The sequence below is a fragment of the Anomaloglossus baeobatrachus genome, chromosome 6 (assembly GCF_048569485.1).
Source record: "Anomaloglossus baeobatrachus isolate aAnoBae1 chromosome 6, aAnoBae1.hap1, whole genome shotgun sequence".
Lineage (NCBI taxonomy): Eukaryota > Metazoa > Chordata > Amphibia > Anura > Aromobatidae > Anomaloglossus > Anomaloglossus baeobatrachus.
In genome coordinates, this window is record NC_134358.1 from 140,794,922 (window position 1) to 140,812,651 (window position 17,730).

General features: G+C 40.7%; 1 protein-coding gene across 2 annotated transcripts in view; it reads left to right on the top strand.

Annotated features, from left to right (window-relative positions):
• The window catches only part of ALKAL1 (ALK and LTK ligand 1), a 177,246-nt gene that overhangs the window by 132,252 nt on the left and 27,264 nt on the right, over positions 1 to 17,730 (top strand). The window contains exons 3-4 of one of the 2 annotated variants that reach the window (XM_075316352.1): positions 15,260 to 15,313; positions 15,590 to 15,655. In XM_075316352.1, coding sequence (XP_075172467.1) covers positions 15,260 to 15,313; positions 15,590 to 15,655 — 120 coding nt within the window. The remainder of the gene's footprint in view (positions 1 to 15,259; positions 15,314 to 15,589; positions 15,656 to 17,730) is intronic. The other variant, XM_075316353.1, reaches the window with a different exon arrangement.

A 17,730-nucleotide genomic window follows, 5' to 3' on the forward strand; every position in this document is an offset into this window, starting at 1 on the left:
TACAATTAATGCATTACATTTATTATAAATGTAGACACTTTTGGTGCTTGTCAGAGTGTGGTCTTAAAGGGAACCTTTCAGTATATTCGTGCTGCCCAATTTCCAGGTAGCCTACAGTAAATCAGAGCCTGGTGGAATTAATTAAGGTTTGTTTTTCTCTAAAAAGTTTAATATGGATTGACTGATCTGTCTTATGTGTGTACATAGGAAGAAACTTGGCAATCCACTAATCTGGTGCAGGAGAAGCTGGACTGGGGCGTCGTCATATGAGTCTAATCTGTTCCTACGGTCTTAGGACAGCTCTTTAACCCCCTCACGACCAGCCGATTTTGCGGTTTCCGGTTTTTTTTTTTCGCCTTCCTTCTTCCGAGAGCAGTAACCTTTTCATTTTTAAGTCAATCTGGTCATGTGAGGGCTTGTTTTCTGCAGAACGAGCTGCTCTTTTAAATGATATATTTTACCATACAGTGTACTTGAAAACAACAAAAAAATTCCAAAAGTGATGCCTGAGGTCGGTGTGAGTTCTTAGACACCAAACATGAATAGGTTTATTTTTATCTAAGGGGTTAAAAAAATCAGAAGTTTGTACAAAAAAAGTGGTGTACGTTTTGCTCCAATTTCCGCGACCCATAGTGGTCTCATTTTTCAGGATATGGAGCTTAGTGATGGCTCATGTTTTGCATCTCGGGCTGACATTTACCCCCTTAACGACCGCGGGCTGTAAAATTACGTCCTTGCGGTCATAACGTTACTGCCCGCGGTCTGCCGGCAGCATCATGCTGCAATCGGCACACATCTCAGCTGATTTTCACAGCTGAGATGTGTGCCTGCTAGGCATGAGCAGAATCGTTATCTGCTCGTGCCATTTAACCCCTTATATGGCGCTGTCAATATGTGACAGCACCATTTTAAGCACGATAGTGGTAAAGTTTTACTTACCGCCCGATACCGGAAGTCACGTGACGCGATCACGTGACTTTTGATAGTTGTCATGGTAGCACAGGGTCATGTGATGACTCCTGTACTACACCTAACTTGCTTTCACTTTCGCTGTGCCAACGCCAGACAGTCCCTGTATAGGGGTTCGCTCCTGGTGGTCTCCCTGGGGGAGTCCGGTGTGCGGCCCCGGGAATTCCCCTTTGCTCCAAACCTGGCAGGTATTTACTGTGTTTATGTTCTACTGTGTTTATGTTCTGTTCTGTGTACATATTGTTGGTTGCATATTATAAACGTCTTTGCACCAAGAACCCGTCTCTGGTTGTCATTGCCCTAACGCAATCGAAATCCTCAGTTCATACAATAGTATTACACAGATACTGCAGAGCGATCGGATTGCTGATCGCAATAGCCCCCTAGGGGGACTAGTAAAATAAAAAAAAAAAAGTTAAAAAGAAAAGTTTTAAAAAAAATTAAAAAAAAACCTAAGTTCAAATCACCCCCCATTCGCCCCATTGAAAATTAAAGGGTTAAAAAAATAAAAAATATACACACATTTGGTATCGCCGCGTTCAGAAATGCCCGATCTATCAAAATATAAAATCAATTAATCTGATCAGTATATGGCGTAGCGGCAAAAAAATTCCAAACGCCAAAACGACGGTTTTTTGTCGCCACAACTTTTGCGCAAAATGCAATAAGAGGCGATCAAAACGTAGCATCTGCGCAAAAATGGTATCGTTAAAAACGTCAGCTCGAGACGCAAAGAATAAGCCGTCACTGAGCCATAGATCCCGAAAAATGAGACCGCTACGGGTCACGGAATATGGCGTAAAACGTGCGCCATTTTTTTCGGACAAACTTCCGTTTTTTGTTTTTTTTTTTACCCCTTATATAAACGTAAACCTATACATGTTTGGTGTCTACGAACTCACACTGACCTGAGGCATCACACCCACATATCAGTTTTACCATATAGTGAACACAGTGAATAAAATATCTCAAAAACCATAGTGCTATCGCACTTTTTTTGCAATTTTTCTGCATTTGGAATTTTTTTGCCGTTTTATATACACTATATGGTACACTATATGGTAAACCTGATGGTTTCATTTAAAAGTACAGCTCGTTCCGCAAAAAATGAGCCCTCACATGACCATATTGACTGAAAAATAAAAAAGTTACGTCTCAGAAAAATGGTGAAAAAAAAAAAACGGAAAGCGAAAAATCGGCCGGTCGTGAAGGGGTTAATGGTACCATTTTTGTGCCGATGCTACTTTTTGATTGCCAGTTATTGCATTTTCCGCTAAATCTGTGGCAACAAAAAAACATAATTTTTGTGTTTGGAATTTTTTTGCCACTACACAGTTTACTGATCAGATTAATAGATTTTGTATTTTGATCCGGCATTTTTAAACTCAATGCTACCAAATGTGTGTATATTTTTATTTTTTTAACCCTTTAATTTTCAATTGGGCGAATGGAAGGTGATTTTAATATTTAGGTTTTTTATTTTTTTTTTTTACTTTTTCAAAACTTTTTAAATTTATTTTACTAGTTTCCCTAGGGGACTATAAGGATCAGCTGTCTAATTAATTTCTTCCAATCAGAGCATCATTGCTCAGACTGAGAGAAATGAAAATTTCTTATAACCTGCAGTACTCGGCTGCTTCTTACAGGACCTGAGTCATGTGAGCTACAGGAGTCATCACATGATCCTGTGCTACCATGACAACCATCGGATCCACATGACTTCTGGTGGCAGCCTGTGAGTATGCAATGACCGCGATCGCCTTAAAATGGCGCAATCACATCTTGACAGCGTCATATAAGGGGTTAACAGGAACGGGTGGATAGCGATTCCACTTGTACCTGTGAGCCAGAAATGTCAGCTGTACATATCAGCTGATATGCATGGATCCTCGCCTGCAGCCCGCGGCAGCAGGTGGGGATTAACACTATGAACTCAGGGACGTCATATTACTACACGCGGTCGTTAAGGGGTTAAATCATGTTTATTCTCAAAAACATCCGAATTTTTCAGAGAAAAACATGCTTGCCTGCAATCGTTCAGCCAGGCTCTGAGTCATACTGCCCATGGTTTGGGCTCCAACTCTAGAGGAAATCTGTTAGTAGGTTTTGCTATATAATCTGAGGACAGCATGATGTAGAGGTTAAAATACTGATTTCATAAATGTGTGACTTATTTGGCTTAGGGCCGTTGTTTAGTTAAAATGATTGCTTTATCACTAGGAGATTATCACTGCCAAGACTACAGGGCTATTGAACAGTTGTCCACACCTCTCCCTTCTCTGATAAGCAGCTTACTGTTTGTAGACAATGTACACAGAGTGCCTGGTGTGGGTGGGGTTAGCTTCCTGAGCTCTGCATGCTACATTGAAGAACTCTGATTATATTACAACTGTTGCAGCCAGTAATCTAAGTAATACATTGTTGGATTCAGGAACTGCTTTCCTACATTATGCTGCTCTCGGATGTGGTAGCAAAAACCCGATGACAAATACTCTTTAAAAAAAACTTGTTATTTTTTTATTTCCTAAACCTGTGTAAATTTTAGTGTAGTTTTAGTGTGTTAATCTACTCACTGATCAGCATCTTCTACAGTTTCAAGCAGCGTTCCAGGATTTTTCTGAGTCTCGGGATGATTTTTCAGACTTTTGCTGGCTCACATATTGATCTCAGTGTGGCTGTTACAATGAAAAGCTATGGATCTACAGAACGAAGCTCCATACAGTTGCATTGTAACAGTGACTTATAGCATACAAATAGCACCCAGTGCGATCTTGCTAGTCAAAATTGCCATCAGTTAACTCATATGAGGACCAGAGACGTGCTGGACACTAGAGAAGACATTGATCGGTGTGTGTGTGTGTTAGCATACGTTTAGCCTAGACTACACCAACGTTTACACAGCATCCCATTTAAAGTAGCACTCCAGTAATCCTTTTTCTCTAAACCTCTGTTTGAAAATTTCAGTCTAAGGCTATGTGCACACGTCTGCTTTCTGCCTTGACAAATATTCTGCAGCGTTTTGTCACTGCATGTGCATTTCAAAACGCTACATTTTAGATGCATTTTGAATGCATTTTGAATGCAGAATGGATGATTCTGGATGCTTGCTCTGCCATAGACAGAGTAGGAAAAGCATCCAAAACGCACAAAAGAAGTGACATGTTGCTTTTTAGAACACATCGATTTTGTAAAAAATTTGGCATCCAAACCGTTGCGTTTCAAAACACAACGTGCGCATGGAATTTGCTGACTTCTCATAGACTTTGCTGGGGAAGCAGAATGCATACATATACGCTGCAGTTTAAAACACTGCGTAAACGCATGAAAAAACGCAACGTGCGCACACAGCCTGAATGCAGGATGGGTACGTTCTACATTCTTGCTCTACCATAGGCCCCCTTCACACATCCGTGAAAAAACACGCACGTGTGTTACGTCCGTTTTTCGGGTCTATTTTCCGTTTTTGTGTCCTTTTTTTGTGTCCGTGTGCCATCTGTGTGAATGTCATATGCTAGCCGTGTGTGCGTGTTGATTGTCCGTTTATGCGTGAGAGAAATAACGGACATGTGTATGTGTTGTCCGTGTGAATTTATGCGTGTTTGTGATGCACAATGTCGTAGATACATACCTGCTGACAGCAGACAGAGTAGCACGTAGAGAATGAACTGGGGTGAACTTCACCCGACTTCATTGTCATACCGCGGCTCTGTCTGTGTCGCGTCCTGATTAGCGGTCACCCGTGAAGGACTCACCGGTGACCGCTAATCACCAGAGTGACTGAATGGAGTACCCCTCTCTCATACTTACCGTTCCCCAATCTCTGGCGCGGCACTGCACTGCTGTTATAAAAGCTCCAGCAGCTTTTCCTCTTTTGAAAAAGCCGGCCGCTCATTAATCAATCTCGTATTCCCTGCTTTCCACGCCCACCGGCAAATATGATTGGTTGCAGTGAGACACGCCCACACGCTGAGTGACAGCTGTATAACTGCAACCAGCTGTATAACTGCAACCAATCACAGCCGCCGGTGGGCGTGTCACTATGGAGCAGAGAAATAAATAAATAAATAATTAAAAAAAAACGGCGTGCGGTCCCCCCAATTTTAATACCAGCCATACGGCTGCAAGCTGGTATTCTCAGGATGGGGAGCCCCACGTTATGGGGAGCCCCCCAGCCTAACAATATCAGCCAGCAGACTCCCAGAATTGCCGCATACATTATATGCGACAGTTCTGGGACTGTACCCGGCTCTTCCCAATTTGCCCTGGTGCGTTGGCAAATCGGGGTAATAAGGAGTTAATGGCAGCCCATAGCTGCCACTAAATCCTAGATTAATCATGTCAGGCGTCTCCCCGAGATACCTTCCATGATTAATCTGTAAGTTACAGTAAATAAATACACACACACACACACCTGAAGAAATCCTTTATTTGCAATAAAAACCACTAACACATACCCTCATTCACCACTTTATGCAGCCCGATAAAGCCCTCCATGTCCAGCGTAATCCACGGAGTTCCAGCGTCGCTTCCAGCTCTGCTACATGGAGGTGATAGGAGCTGCAGAATACACCGCCGCTCCTGTCAGCTCCACACACCTCCAAATGAGGTGAGTAGCGCGATCAGCTGAGCTGTCACTGAGGTTACCCGCGGCCACCGCTGGATCCAGTTACCTGACTCACAGCAGCTGATCGCACTAGACTTTGCTGGGGAAGAAGAATGCATGCGTTTACGCTGCAGTTTAAAACACTACGTAAACGCATGAAAAAAACGCAACGTGTGCGCACAGCCTCAACAAGCTCCAGATCTACGAAACAATCAGCTGCTTTGATAAATTTTATTGTACTTTAGGACTGGCTAGTCTTAGTTTACATTGTCTAAAAATTAGGCAGATTTAGTAAGTGCCCAGTATATCTAATAATGTCATTCTATGTAGCATACAGTGCCTTGAAAAAGTATTCACACTCCATTAACTTTTCCATGTTTTTAAATGTTACATTCACAAACAAATGTATTTTAAGATTTATGTGATATACCAACACAAAGTAGAAAGTATTTGTGAAATGATACAGGGTTTTCTAAATATTTAAATTTGAAAATTGTAATATGCGTTTGTATTCAGCCCCCTGTAGCCTGACATCCCTCAATAATCCCTGAGTGACCACTTGCCACCAGAAGTCATTAAATTAGTAAATGGAGTCCACCTGTGTGTAATTTATTCCCAGTATAACTACAGCTGTTCTGTGAAGACCTCAGAGGTTTGTTAGAGGCCATTAAGGAACAAATAGCATCATCGGAAAAGTATTCACAGGGTATGAATACTTTTTAATAGCACTGTATATTTTTGGCTGCTTTCTTCAACTTTCCTATCCATAGTCTACAGTATGTCTTGTTATGCAACAAAGCTCCAGTAAAATGGATGAGTATGGCCGGTCATTCTCCTTCTAACTCGGAGACCGGGTCAACAGTATTTTTTTATGAAGTTGCTAACTGCTGTTTGGTCTGATAACTGATCTTGGGTTGGGTAAAAGCACATTGAATGTTATATTATTGTGTTGTGATATTACTATGTGCATTAATATTGTACAATTATAAACCCCTTCACCACCCGGTGATTTTTGTATTTTTCCATCAATATAGCCATATGAGGCCTTGATTGTGGGACGAGTTGCACCTTTGAATGATACCATTCATTCTGCCATATATTGTGCTTGAAAATGGGAAAAAAATCCAACTGTGGGGAAATTGCAAAAAAAAGTGCAATTCCACAATTGTCTTTGATTTCTTTTTTATTTACCGTGTTCACTATATGGTAAAACTAACCTGACTGTGATTCCCCAGGTCAGTATGAGTTTGTAGATACCAAAAATTTTGAGGTTTTTTTTTTAATGTGGTATAAAAAAATTCCGAAACAATTGCCCTTTTGTGGCCATTTTCCGAGACCTGTAACTTCCTCATTTTTGCAGCTGGGTGACGGCTTACTTTTTGTGGACTGAGCTGACTTTTTTAATTATACCTTTTCTAGGTAGATGCAATGTTTGGATCTCCTTTTATTTCAATGTAGCTAGTTACATAGTTACATAGTTACTTAGGTTGAAAAAAGACCTAGGTCCATCTAGTTCAACCTTCCTCCAGCGGCAACCATATAAATGTAATTCGGGCACTTCAATTAATTTATTTCATAGTTTGATAGATTGAACATTTCTGAAAGCGGCGATACCAAATATGTGTATTTTTTATTGCTTTATTTTCAATTGGTCAAATGGGCAGTGTTTGAACTTTTGTGGTTTTTTTTAAATGTTTTCATATTTTTAAAAACTTTTTTACACTTTTTTATTGTTTTCACTAGAAGCTGTGATCTTATGATTGCTTTTACTGTACAGAGCACAAATGTTGTCTTCCTATGAATGCCAGGATTCAGCCAGCGTTCACAGGAAATATGTCATTACAGTGACAGGGGTCATCAGCTGACCTCCAGCTGTCAAGACAACCTATTGGCCTCCCTGTGAACACATCATCTGGATGCTGATGGGTGCAGGGAAATATGCTCTTCCCGACAGCACACGTTATTTCTCTTTGCAGAGATTGACAGTGAGATTTAACTAGTTAACATGCTCTAGTGGATCTCAGATCCACCCACACCTGTTAGAGGCACATATCGGCTGTGTGGGGAACCATGTGGGGTCATTGCGCAGGCCTGCATTAAAGGTAGTGACATGGCCTTGGACTTACCGGTATGTCCAAGGTCGTGTATGGTTTAAAGGGCACCTGTCAGGCAATTCATGCTGTCCTCAGCCAGCTCTTCTCAGGATTACTGCAGGTGATTGACAGGTCTCTGCCTCATGTGAACAAAGGGTGAGTCCTGACAATCATCTGCAGCAGCCCTGGGTAGACCAGCATTTTGGTCAGAGCTGGACTAGTTTGACCTCCTGCTATGGTGCCTGGCTAATTGTTTAAAGTGTATTTTATCTAAAATGCCAAAGAAAATAATATACCTAGCTGCAATCATGCAGACAGACGATAGTTCGGGTAGCATAAGCTGTATGACAGGTTCCCTTGAAGTGCATTTTTAGCTCCATGGTAACAAAATGTGCAGTATTATTGTGAAATAACTGTATTTTTTTGTGCTGTGTGTTTTTGCCATTAGCTTAGTGTGTCTAATTACTTTTTGCATAATTCATTTGCTATGTCTTTGCTCAGTAGATTTTCCTTGTGCCAACACACAGCACATTACCTCTGGCATTACTGTGTACATTATCACATTACTGTGACATCACTGTAAACTGGATTCCTGTGCTATAAGTTCATCCCTTTACTGTAACACTACTATATATATTATATCAATGCTTGGAACATTATAGTAGACTTTATTAAAAGAAAGACTCAAAGCAAAGACCAAAATGTGTATAAGGCATTAAAGAGGATCCTTCATCAGATTTAGCAAGTTAAACAAGCCACATTATAGCATAGTGTCTGCAGAGCTAAAAAAAATGTAATTTTTATTTTTTAATTTCTTCTCTCCATTACAAAGATATTATCTTGTAAAGTTTAAATAATCATTTTTGTTGTCCACCCCCTTCTCATTCCCCATGGTTGCCCATGTTTGGCCCCATTAAAAGAAAAAAAATAATATTTATCTCTGCTGCCAGTGCAGTTCTAGGGGTGTTGGTGCTCATGTGCTCAGGGCTCATATGAGGTTGTGATATCATCACCGCCGGCTTCTGTCTCCTCGCCTTCAGGTGTAGAAATAATCAAAAGGAAGTGAGAGCTGTGACTAGCCACTCACTTCCTGTTGATTGTTATATGTCCAAAGGCAGGGAGAGAGAAGTTGTCAGTGATCTCGTGCAGGACTTGCATGATGTCAGAAAATCAGGTGAGCCCCAGAATATGAGCACCGACACCGCTGGTATGGAAATATAGCTGAATATTGTTTTTTTTATTTTTATGGGGCCAAACATGATAAATGAGAAGGGGTTGGCCTAGTAGTGGGCAATCCTGAGGGGAATTACTAAGGATTTTTTACTTTGGGTATATATTTTTCCCCTTTTTGACATAGACCAATCAAAAGCTTGCAGGAACATACAGGGGAAAAAAGAATACACCCCACAATACATGAGAAAAGTGATCTCCTGTGTGAGACATGTAATAACAGGCAACTCTACTCTCCTCACTTGTGTCACTGCAGAGTAATTACAAGTATCAAACACCTCCGCAGTTGCAACTCTTCTTTCACAGTTCTGTGAGCTCAGCTGTCTCACATTCCACCACATTGACTGCTGTGAGAAGAAAGCGAAAAGCTCATATTGAGCTGCAGTGAGACCAGTGAGGAGAGTAAGGATTACGGTTGTTGCATACCTCCCACAAGAGAAAAATTGTCATAAACTACTGTGGCAGAATGTTCCTACCATGTTAAAAATAACATACCAAGAGAAATAATTTCCAAACTTTTTTACCTTTAATGACAACAGAAATTATTTTTGGGGGGAGAAAACACAAAATAACAAAACTAAAATAATGTGGTTGTATATGTTTGAACATCCTCTTATAATTGGGGATGTGGTTGGTTGTCTCTCCATAATTGATGAAAAGACAAAAAGAAAATTGGAAGCTGCCAAGAGACCTACACCAACATTAAAGGAGCTGTGGACATTTCTGGCAAGTGTTGGTTGTGTACTGCTTGTTACAACAATCTCCTGTATTCTTCATACTCCCAGGTTCTGCAATAAATGGGGTGAATAGTAGCATTTTCTTACAAAGAAAAAAAAACCAAGACAAACTATTTTTTGACAAAGCTACATCAAGTACTCTTAAATTATTTTGTTGCTAAACTTGTTATTGTATGATGAGATTATGGTAAAACATTTTAGACTTAATGAAAAAAAATGTATGTTTGTTGCAAAGCCAGCACTGCATATCACTTACATAGTACTATACCCACAGTTGAGCATGGTGGAGGTACAACAAGAATACAGCACAAGAACCACAATCAGTACATGAATACAGCACTAGAACCACTATCAGTACATTAAAACAGTATCAAAACAATCATCAATACAAGAATATTACTCCAGAACTATCATCACTACATGAACATAGAACCAATCTTAGTATACTGATCAATTGCAATTGCGATAGTCAATTAATCAATTTGATAATGATTCATTAACTAAGGGCGCATATCACAATAAATACATAGAACTTGCATCCCTGATATCATGACGTTTTAACAATATTACAATAATAAAATAATGTTTTTAAAGGGATTTGCCTGATCCAGTATATTTTTGCTTTCATCCCATGGTCCGGGCTTCTGGCTGGAGTCCCTAAATAATATGAATCCGGTCAGTATCCATAACTTACACGGTGAGGCTCTTTTTTCAAAATTCATTTAAATCAATTGTCAAGTCAGCTTGCGACATTTATTAATTTATTTATTTTACCAACTTAAATAGTGCTATTAATTCCACAGTGCTTCACAGACATTATATCATTACTGTCCCCATTGAGGATTGCAATCTAAATTCTCTATCATAATGTCTTTGGAGTGTGGGAGGAAACTGGAGTACCTGGAGGAAACCCAAGCAAACACGGGAAAATCATAAACGCTTTTATCACCAGATCTACCATTAAGTACAAGAATACAGCACTAAAACCACTATCAGTACAAGAATAAACATCAGATTTACTTTCAGTGCATGAATACTGCACAAGAATCACCATCAATACATGAATACAACACCACAACTACCTTCAGTATATGAATAGAACACCAGATCCACTATGAGTAGATGAATACAACATCCAAACCACCATCAGTACATAAATACAAAACCAAAACCACCATAAGTACATGAAAATAGCACCAGAAACATCATTAGTACATGAATGAAGCATAAGAACAATTATCAATACAAGAATACTACACCAGAACTATCATGAGAACATGAAATAAAATCAGTCTTAGTACAGTAATCAACTAAAATGGAAATGATCAATTGTTAGGTCAACAGCCACCAAACACATTTGTGTTACATGAACCTAAAACTACCTGTATGTCCTTGACAAGGAGATGGTGGGAGTTGTTGATATCTGCCCTACACAGAATGTAGACTATACAGTAGCCACAGCATTGATTACATGCATTCAGTATTACAAAAAACATTTACATTCAGGTATCTTACTGGTAAGTTATGTCTTCTTTAACTTCTTCTTTAATGAGAAGTTATTCTCATTAAATCCTTTTACTTCTTGTCTTGAAACCATCTCTTTAGACTTCCATCTTCCCCTGTCTTCTTGAGACATCCAAATACAATGCTCTAAAAATAACAGTATCATTATAATATTCCCAGTATAAAAATATCTGCACATGTTGTGTATTTGAACAGATAACTGCCCCGCACTGTACTTCCTGGACAAAATATGACCCCCAAAATGTCTCTCTTTTGGTACATTACCTCCACACTTTCCATCTTATGGTACTTTGGCCCTTAACTGGTTTTTCCTATAAAATATTGCCTGCACACGTCAAAATGAAATATAACTATAACACTGTCTTCTTTTATGAAGTCAAACTTCAGTTAACAGGACCTCCAATGACGTCATAGTCATGTGACCAGTCTGAAAGCCAATGTCTGTACAACATTCACACCAGACTGGTCACATGGCTATGACGTTATGGAAGGTCCCTTTGGCAGTGGTACTTACTGGGGCAATGATTTGACGCGGAAGCAGAAGCGGCTGGAAGATGAAGTCTGCAGGATGCGTCACGGGACCTGTAAGTATAAACATAATGCTTTTAATAATGTGCTTTTTTTTTTACAGCCCCTGAACCCGAACTGGACCTGATCTGTAACACGAGCTTCCCAGGAAAGCTTGTATATTGGGATCATGTACTCGATCACTATGTGATCGGTACGATCGCTGAACTTTACAGTTTGGGATCGCCCATCACTAGTAACCACCATATGCCAGTCTGCCATCTGTCCTGTACAGTGAAAACCAAGATTCATCCATGAAGAGAAAACCTCTTGAATGTGCCAGATGCCATTGAATGTGAGCATCTGCCCACTCAACTCGGTTACGACAATGAACTGCAGTCAGGTGGAGACCCCAATGAGGACCACAAGCATGCAGATAAGCTTCACTGACATGGTTTCTGATAGTGTGGTTGGATGTACTGCCAAATTCTCTAAAACACCCTTGGAGACGGCTTATGGTAACGAAATGTCATACGGAGTTTTGCACAAACTTTGCCGACTGTTATAGCAGTGTTGGGCGCTGTTCAAATTGCATATTCTGACTCTCTCCCTGATGTTTTCTCTGGTTTCTGGGATTAGCATAAGCAGACGGGCATTTACCTGCTTTGTGTGCTTATTTATAGGCAGGCTAGCAAGAGCTAATCTCTGCTGGTCTGCTTTTTCCTTTAGCCACATGTCGTGGGAAGGCCTATCACATCTGCCCCCTTCCTATTTATGGTGGTTGAAAACTTCCACCCATGCCAGCAGTGGTTTATTCTATATTAGTCTAAGGGGTACTTTGCACACTACGACATCGCATGCCGTGCTGATAGTCCCCGCCCCCGTCACAGCAGCGATATCTTGTGATAGCTGCCGTAGCGAACATTATCGCTATGGCAGCTTCACATGGACTTACATGCCCTGCGACGTCGCTCTGGCCGGCAACCCACCTCCTTCCTAAGGGGGCGGGTCGTTTGGCATCATAGCGATGTCACACGGCAGCCGGCCAATAGAATCGGAGGGGCGGAGATGAGCGGGACGTAAACATCCCGCCCACCTCCGTCCTTCCGCATAGCTGGCGTGAGCTGATGTTCCTCGCTCCTGCGGCTTCTCACACAGGGATGTGTGCTGCCGCCGGAACGAGGAACAACATCGTACCGTCGCTCCAGTGAAATTATGAAAACATCGGACACTACACCGATGATACGATTACGACGCTTTTGCGCTCGTTAATCGTTTCAAAAAGGATTTACACACTACGATATCGACAGCGAGGCCGGATGTACGTCACTTTCGATTTGACCCAACCGACATCGCAGCTGCGATGTCGTAGTGTGCAAAGTACCCCTAAGAGGTGTGGTGTCCCAGACTTACTGGTGAAAGTTGAGCTCTTTGCTTGGTACAGTTATGGAGTTTACCCTTGTTGTTTTCTAGCTTTAGTCCAGCTCTTGCTTTTCCTCCTGAACCTCTTATTGTCTTTACCTTTTTGTGTGCTGTGTGAGAGTTTTGTTTTTCCCTCATCTGTGTTTATCTGTGAGTTTTATCACACTCCTTGCCCATTCCTCTTAGGAAGGAGGGGGAATCAGACCAGGACTGGTCAGGAGCTGGGCCAGGAAGGGGACTTAAGCCTCCCCACTATCAGGAGTAACCCTAAGATGAGGGACAGCTGAGGAGCCCCAGTTCCCTGCTATCCAAATGTCATCATGACAAGAAAGTAACATTCAATTCATAGGGAACAGCTCTGTTGGACATCCTGCAGTTAGCATGCCAATTGCATGCGCCGTCAAAACTTGCAACTTCTGTGATATTGTGCTGTGTGATAAAACTGCACATATTAGAGTGACCCTTTATTGTGGCCAGCCTAAGGCACACCTGTACAATATTCATGCTGTCTAATTAACATCTTGATATGCATCACTTGTGAAGTGGATGGATTATCTCGGAAACGTGCTCCTTACCACAGATTTAGACAAATTTGTGAACAGTATTTGAAAGAAAAAGGCCTTTCATGTACATAAAAAGTCTTAGATCTTTGTGTTCAGCTCATGAAAAATGGGAACAAAATCAAAAGTGTTGTATTTATATTTTTGTTCAATATATTAAAATATGCAGTAATAATTGAGCACAATATGGGCAATAAATCTTGGAACTTCAAGCAATTATCTTATTTTAAAATGTCACTATGATGCTTTAGGGTTTAATGAATGATATGCATAATTGCAAGATGATGACTTTGCAAAGTCATAAGATTTATTTTTAAAAATATCTGGAAGCTGTAAAAAAAACAAATACATACCATTCTAGATAATCAGTATGCTGATTATGATTCCTATTAATCTAATGTATTTTCAATACATCATAATTTTCCATTAATCCACAACTAACTTCTCTTTAGATGTTATAGGGTCATCTTTGGTGAACTTCAAGTTTTATGTAAGGTAATTATGCAACCGGAACAACTCCCTTTTTAGTGCAATTGTTGCTACTTCCAGCCCTGTGTCATGAGTGCATTACAGCCTGATGTGATCTTGGGGGATTAGGAATCAGAAAGTCACAGAGTATAGTTGATTGCAGATCCTTATTAGTGCCGACTCATTGTTTACTCTGAGTTGGAGCTTATATAATTCCATTCTGGGGTGAAGGAGTTATGATTCCTTTCATGCCTGCTGTGATATATCAGGTAGTTGTAATCTCAGCTGCAGCCACTCCCTTCTGCTATAAATATCGACTCCTCACTCTTCCTTTGGTTGGATATAGTTCATACTATACTGTCCACTATGAAGGAGCATGTCTCTGGAAAAGCTTAGCTGTTTGTTTCTATTGCAGCTGAGAAGTTTCCTGTTGGAGAGGCTGTGAAGTTCTATTTGTTGTGTTTTTACCATTCTGTTTGTCTTACCTACCTCATGTTGTCATGTTCAGTGGTCAGACTAGCATCTTGCACACTAGGCAGGATGAGTTCAGGGCCAGCGAAGGCCTAGGCATGTGATGACGCATGGGGGAAGGACCCATTTAGGGATGTTAGGGAGTGCAGGGATCAGCCTCAGGTGAGTATTAGAAGATTATCCCGGTTCCCTCTCCCTAGCGCCAGGACCTTCTGTTTTATTGCTTACATGGTTTTCCCTCTGTTTTGCGTCTCTCGTCGGGAGTCCTCTCACATCTGACGTGACATCAGCAGTCACATTGTGACACCCTGCAAATCCACCAGCAAGACTAAATCTAATGACCACCTCTCGCTTCAGCCTGTCTCCAGATGTGGTTACCTTACTTGGTTTGAGTACTCACATTTAATTTTTTAAGATTTGGGTTCTCAGTGACGTGTTACTACTAACTATCAAAATCTATTATATAGCCTATAAAAAAAAACCTTCATTCTAGCTATTTTAAATAGTTTCGTACATGAAAGCCAGAAATAGTTTTTCAAAAATTTAAGTAAAATACAGATATTGATATTGAATAAGAATTAAGTTAAAATCAATTGGCATTTGTACATCTAACTTTATGATTAAAACATGTAAAAAGTCTCTGTTTAAGTTCATTTCTTTCTTCTTTTTTTCCAGAAATATTTTCCAGAGATTCCACTCTTAAAGAAAAGTTCATAAATCATTTTGCAGGTAAGGATTATTGTGATAATAATCGTGCCAATTGTTTGGAATTTGAGCTAATAGATATACAGTTGTTAATCGATTACCAATGCAACTTCATGTAGAGATGGGATAACCTGCTTTAGGGGGTTAATTGGATCGGGGATAACTAATTGATCGCTGGAGGTCTGACCTCTAGGATTATTAGTTATCCATAGATCAAGACTTTAGAACCCTAAGAACATCCCGAATATAGCGGAGATGAGCATGTATAATCTCTTCTCCATTTATTGTCCATGTGACTAGCCAAGCATCATGCCAGAAGTCAGTCCCCCAGTGATCAGCAAGATATCCCCAATACTATGGATAGGGGTAAGTTGTTATTTTGATAATAACTCTTTCACTATTTAGAAAAAGCATTAGCTATGAGATTTATATATTACCTAAGCATTGTTTCTTTAACTACTCGGGCGGACAAATTTTATACACAGTTTGAGTATCCCAAGCAGGAAAAATCTGATTCAGTCTCTTCATTAGTATTTAGGCTATGTCCGCACTTTCTGTTTTTACCTGCTTTTCAGCTGTTTTTTAGGTCCATTTTGAACTGCAGCGTTTTCATGCCGAAAGGCATGCTTTTTGATTTTACAGCAAAGTCTATGGAAAATGGGGATTTCTTGTCCGCACTTTACGTTTCCCAAACGCTGCGTTTAATTTGCATATTTTGTGGCAAAAATCATGCGTTCAAAGAAGCAGCATGTCAATTGTTTTTGCCATTTTGGCTGCGTTCTACAGCCATTGAAATCAATGAATTGTAGAAAATCGCTGCCAAAATTTGAAGCGGTGCGCTTGCATTGCATTATTATTGCAATCAACATGTTTTTTTTAACATAACAAAGGCAGGTCTCTCAGTCTCTCACTCTCTGTCGGTTGGTCTGTTGGTCGGTCTCTCTCTCTATGTCTCTATCTCTCTGTCTGTTCATGTCAGTCTCTCCCTCCCACCCCCTTTCTCATACTCACCGATCCACGATCACCGGTGCTGAAAATGCTGGCCGCTCATTAATCCATCACGTATTCCCTGCTTCCCTGTTTTTTTTTTGCCTTCCTCTGGATCAACATGTTAGGCTACGGGTTGAGCTAGATGGACTTAGAGTCTCCCTTCAACCTTAAAAATTATGACACTATGATAACAAAGGCAGGTCTTTCGTCTTTCTCTCTCTGTCGGTCTGTCGGTTGGTCTCTCTCTCTCTATGTCTTTATCTCTCTCTCTCCCTCCCACCCCCTCTCTCATACTCACCGATCCACGATTACCGGCGCTGCGCAGCACGGCGTTCTCACTGTGGCGGCTTCTTCTCTTTTGAAAATGCTAGCCGCTCATTAATCCATCACGTATTCCCTGCTTCCCCCGCCCACCGGGGCCTATGATTGGTGGCAGTCAGACACGCCCCCACGCTGAGTTACAGCTATCTCACTGCAACCAATCACAGCCGCCGGTGAGCATGTCTATATCGAGCAGTAAAATAAATAAATAAATGAAAAAAAAATGACGTGCGGTCCCCCCCCATTTGGATACCAGCCAGGGTAAAGCCACACGGCTGAAGGCTGGTATTCTCAGGATGGGAAGCTCCACATTATGGGGTGCTCCCCAGCCCGTAATAAGGAGTTAATGGCAGCAGCCCATAGCTGCCACTAAGTCCTAGGTTAATCATGGCAGGCTTCTCCCCGAGATACCTTCCATAATGAACCTGTAAGTTAAAGTAAAGAAACACACACATCCAAAAAATCATTTATTTGTAATGAAGGACAAAAAAACACCCTCTTTCACCACTTTATTAACCCCTCAAAAACACCTCCAGGTCCGACGTAATCCACGCAAGGTCCCACGACGCTTCCAGCTCTGCTACATTGGAAGCTGACAGGAGCGGCACTAGAACACCGCCGCTCCTGTGAGCTCCATGCAGCAACTGAAGTGAGTCGTGCGATCAGCTGTGCTATCACTGTCGTTACTCGCGGTCACCGCTCTCAGGTGGAGGACTGCAGCTGTGGCCATGGTGGTATAAATTGATTTTGAAAGTCAGGATAGGGATTTGGTCTTGAAATACTCTGTGTTTGAGAATGTGACTCCATAATTTCTTAGGTGGGATTTTTTTTTTTCTAAAAAAGATCGTTCTAAAATATTTAAAATCTCACCACCAGATGGATATGGACCCTCCTCTTCATAGCAGCTCATCATTCCACATATTGCAGTCATGCAAGTGGTTTTTTTTGCAATCTTGAATTTTCCTCAAACGTCCTGCTATGCTCATTGCAAAATTATCATATTCATCATCCTCAGTGGCTGTTTTGAGAATATTTAATGTTTGATTACTTATTTCATCTTCTTCTAATTTTTTTTTTTTTTAATTTTTTTTTTTTTTTTTGGTTTTGTGTAGGATGATCTCAAATTTGGT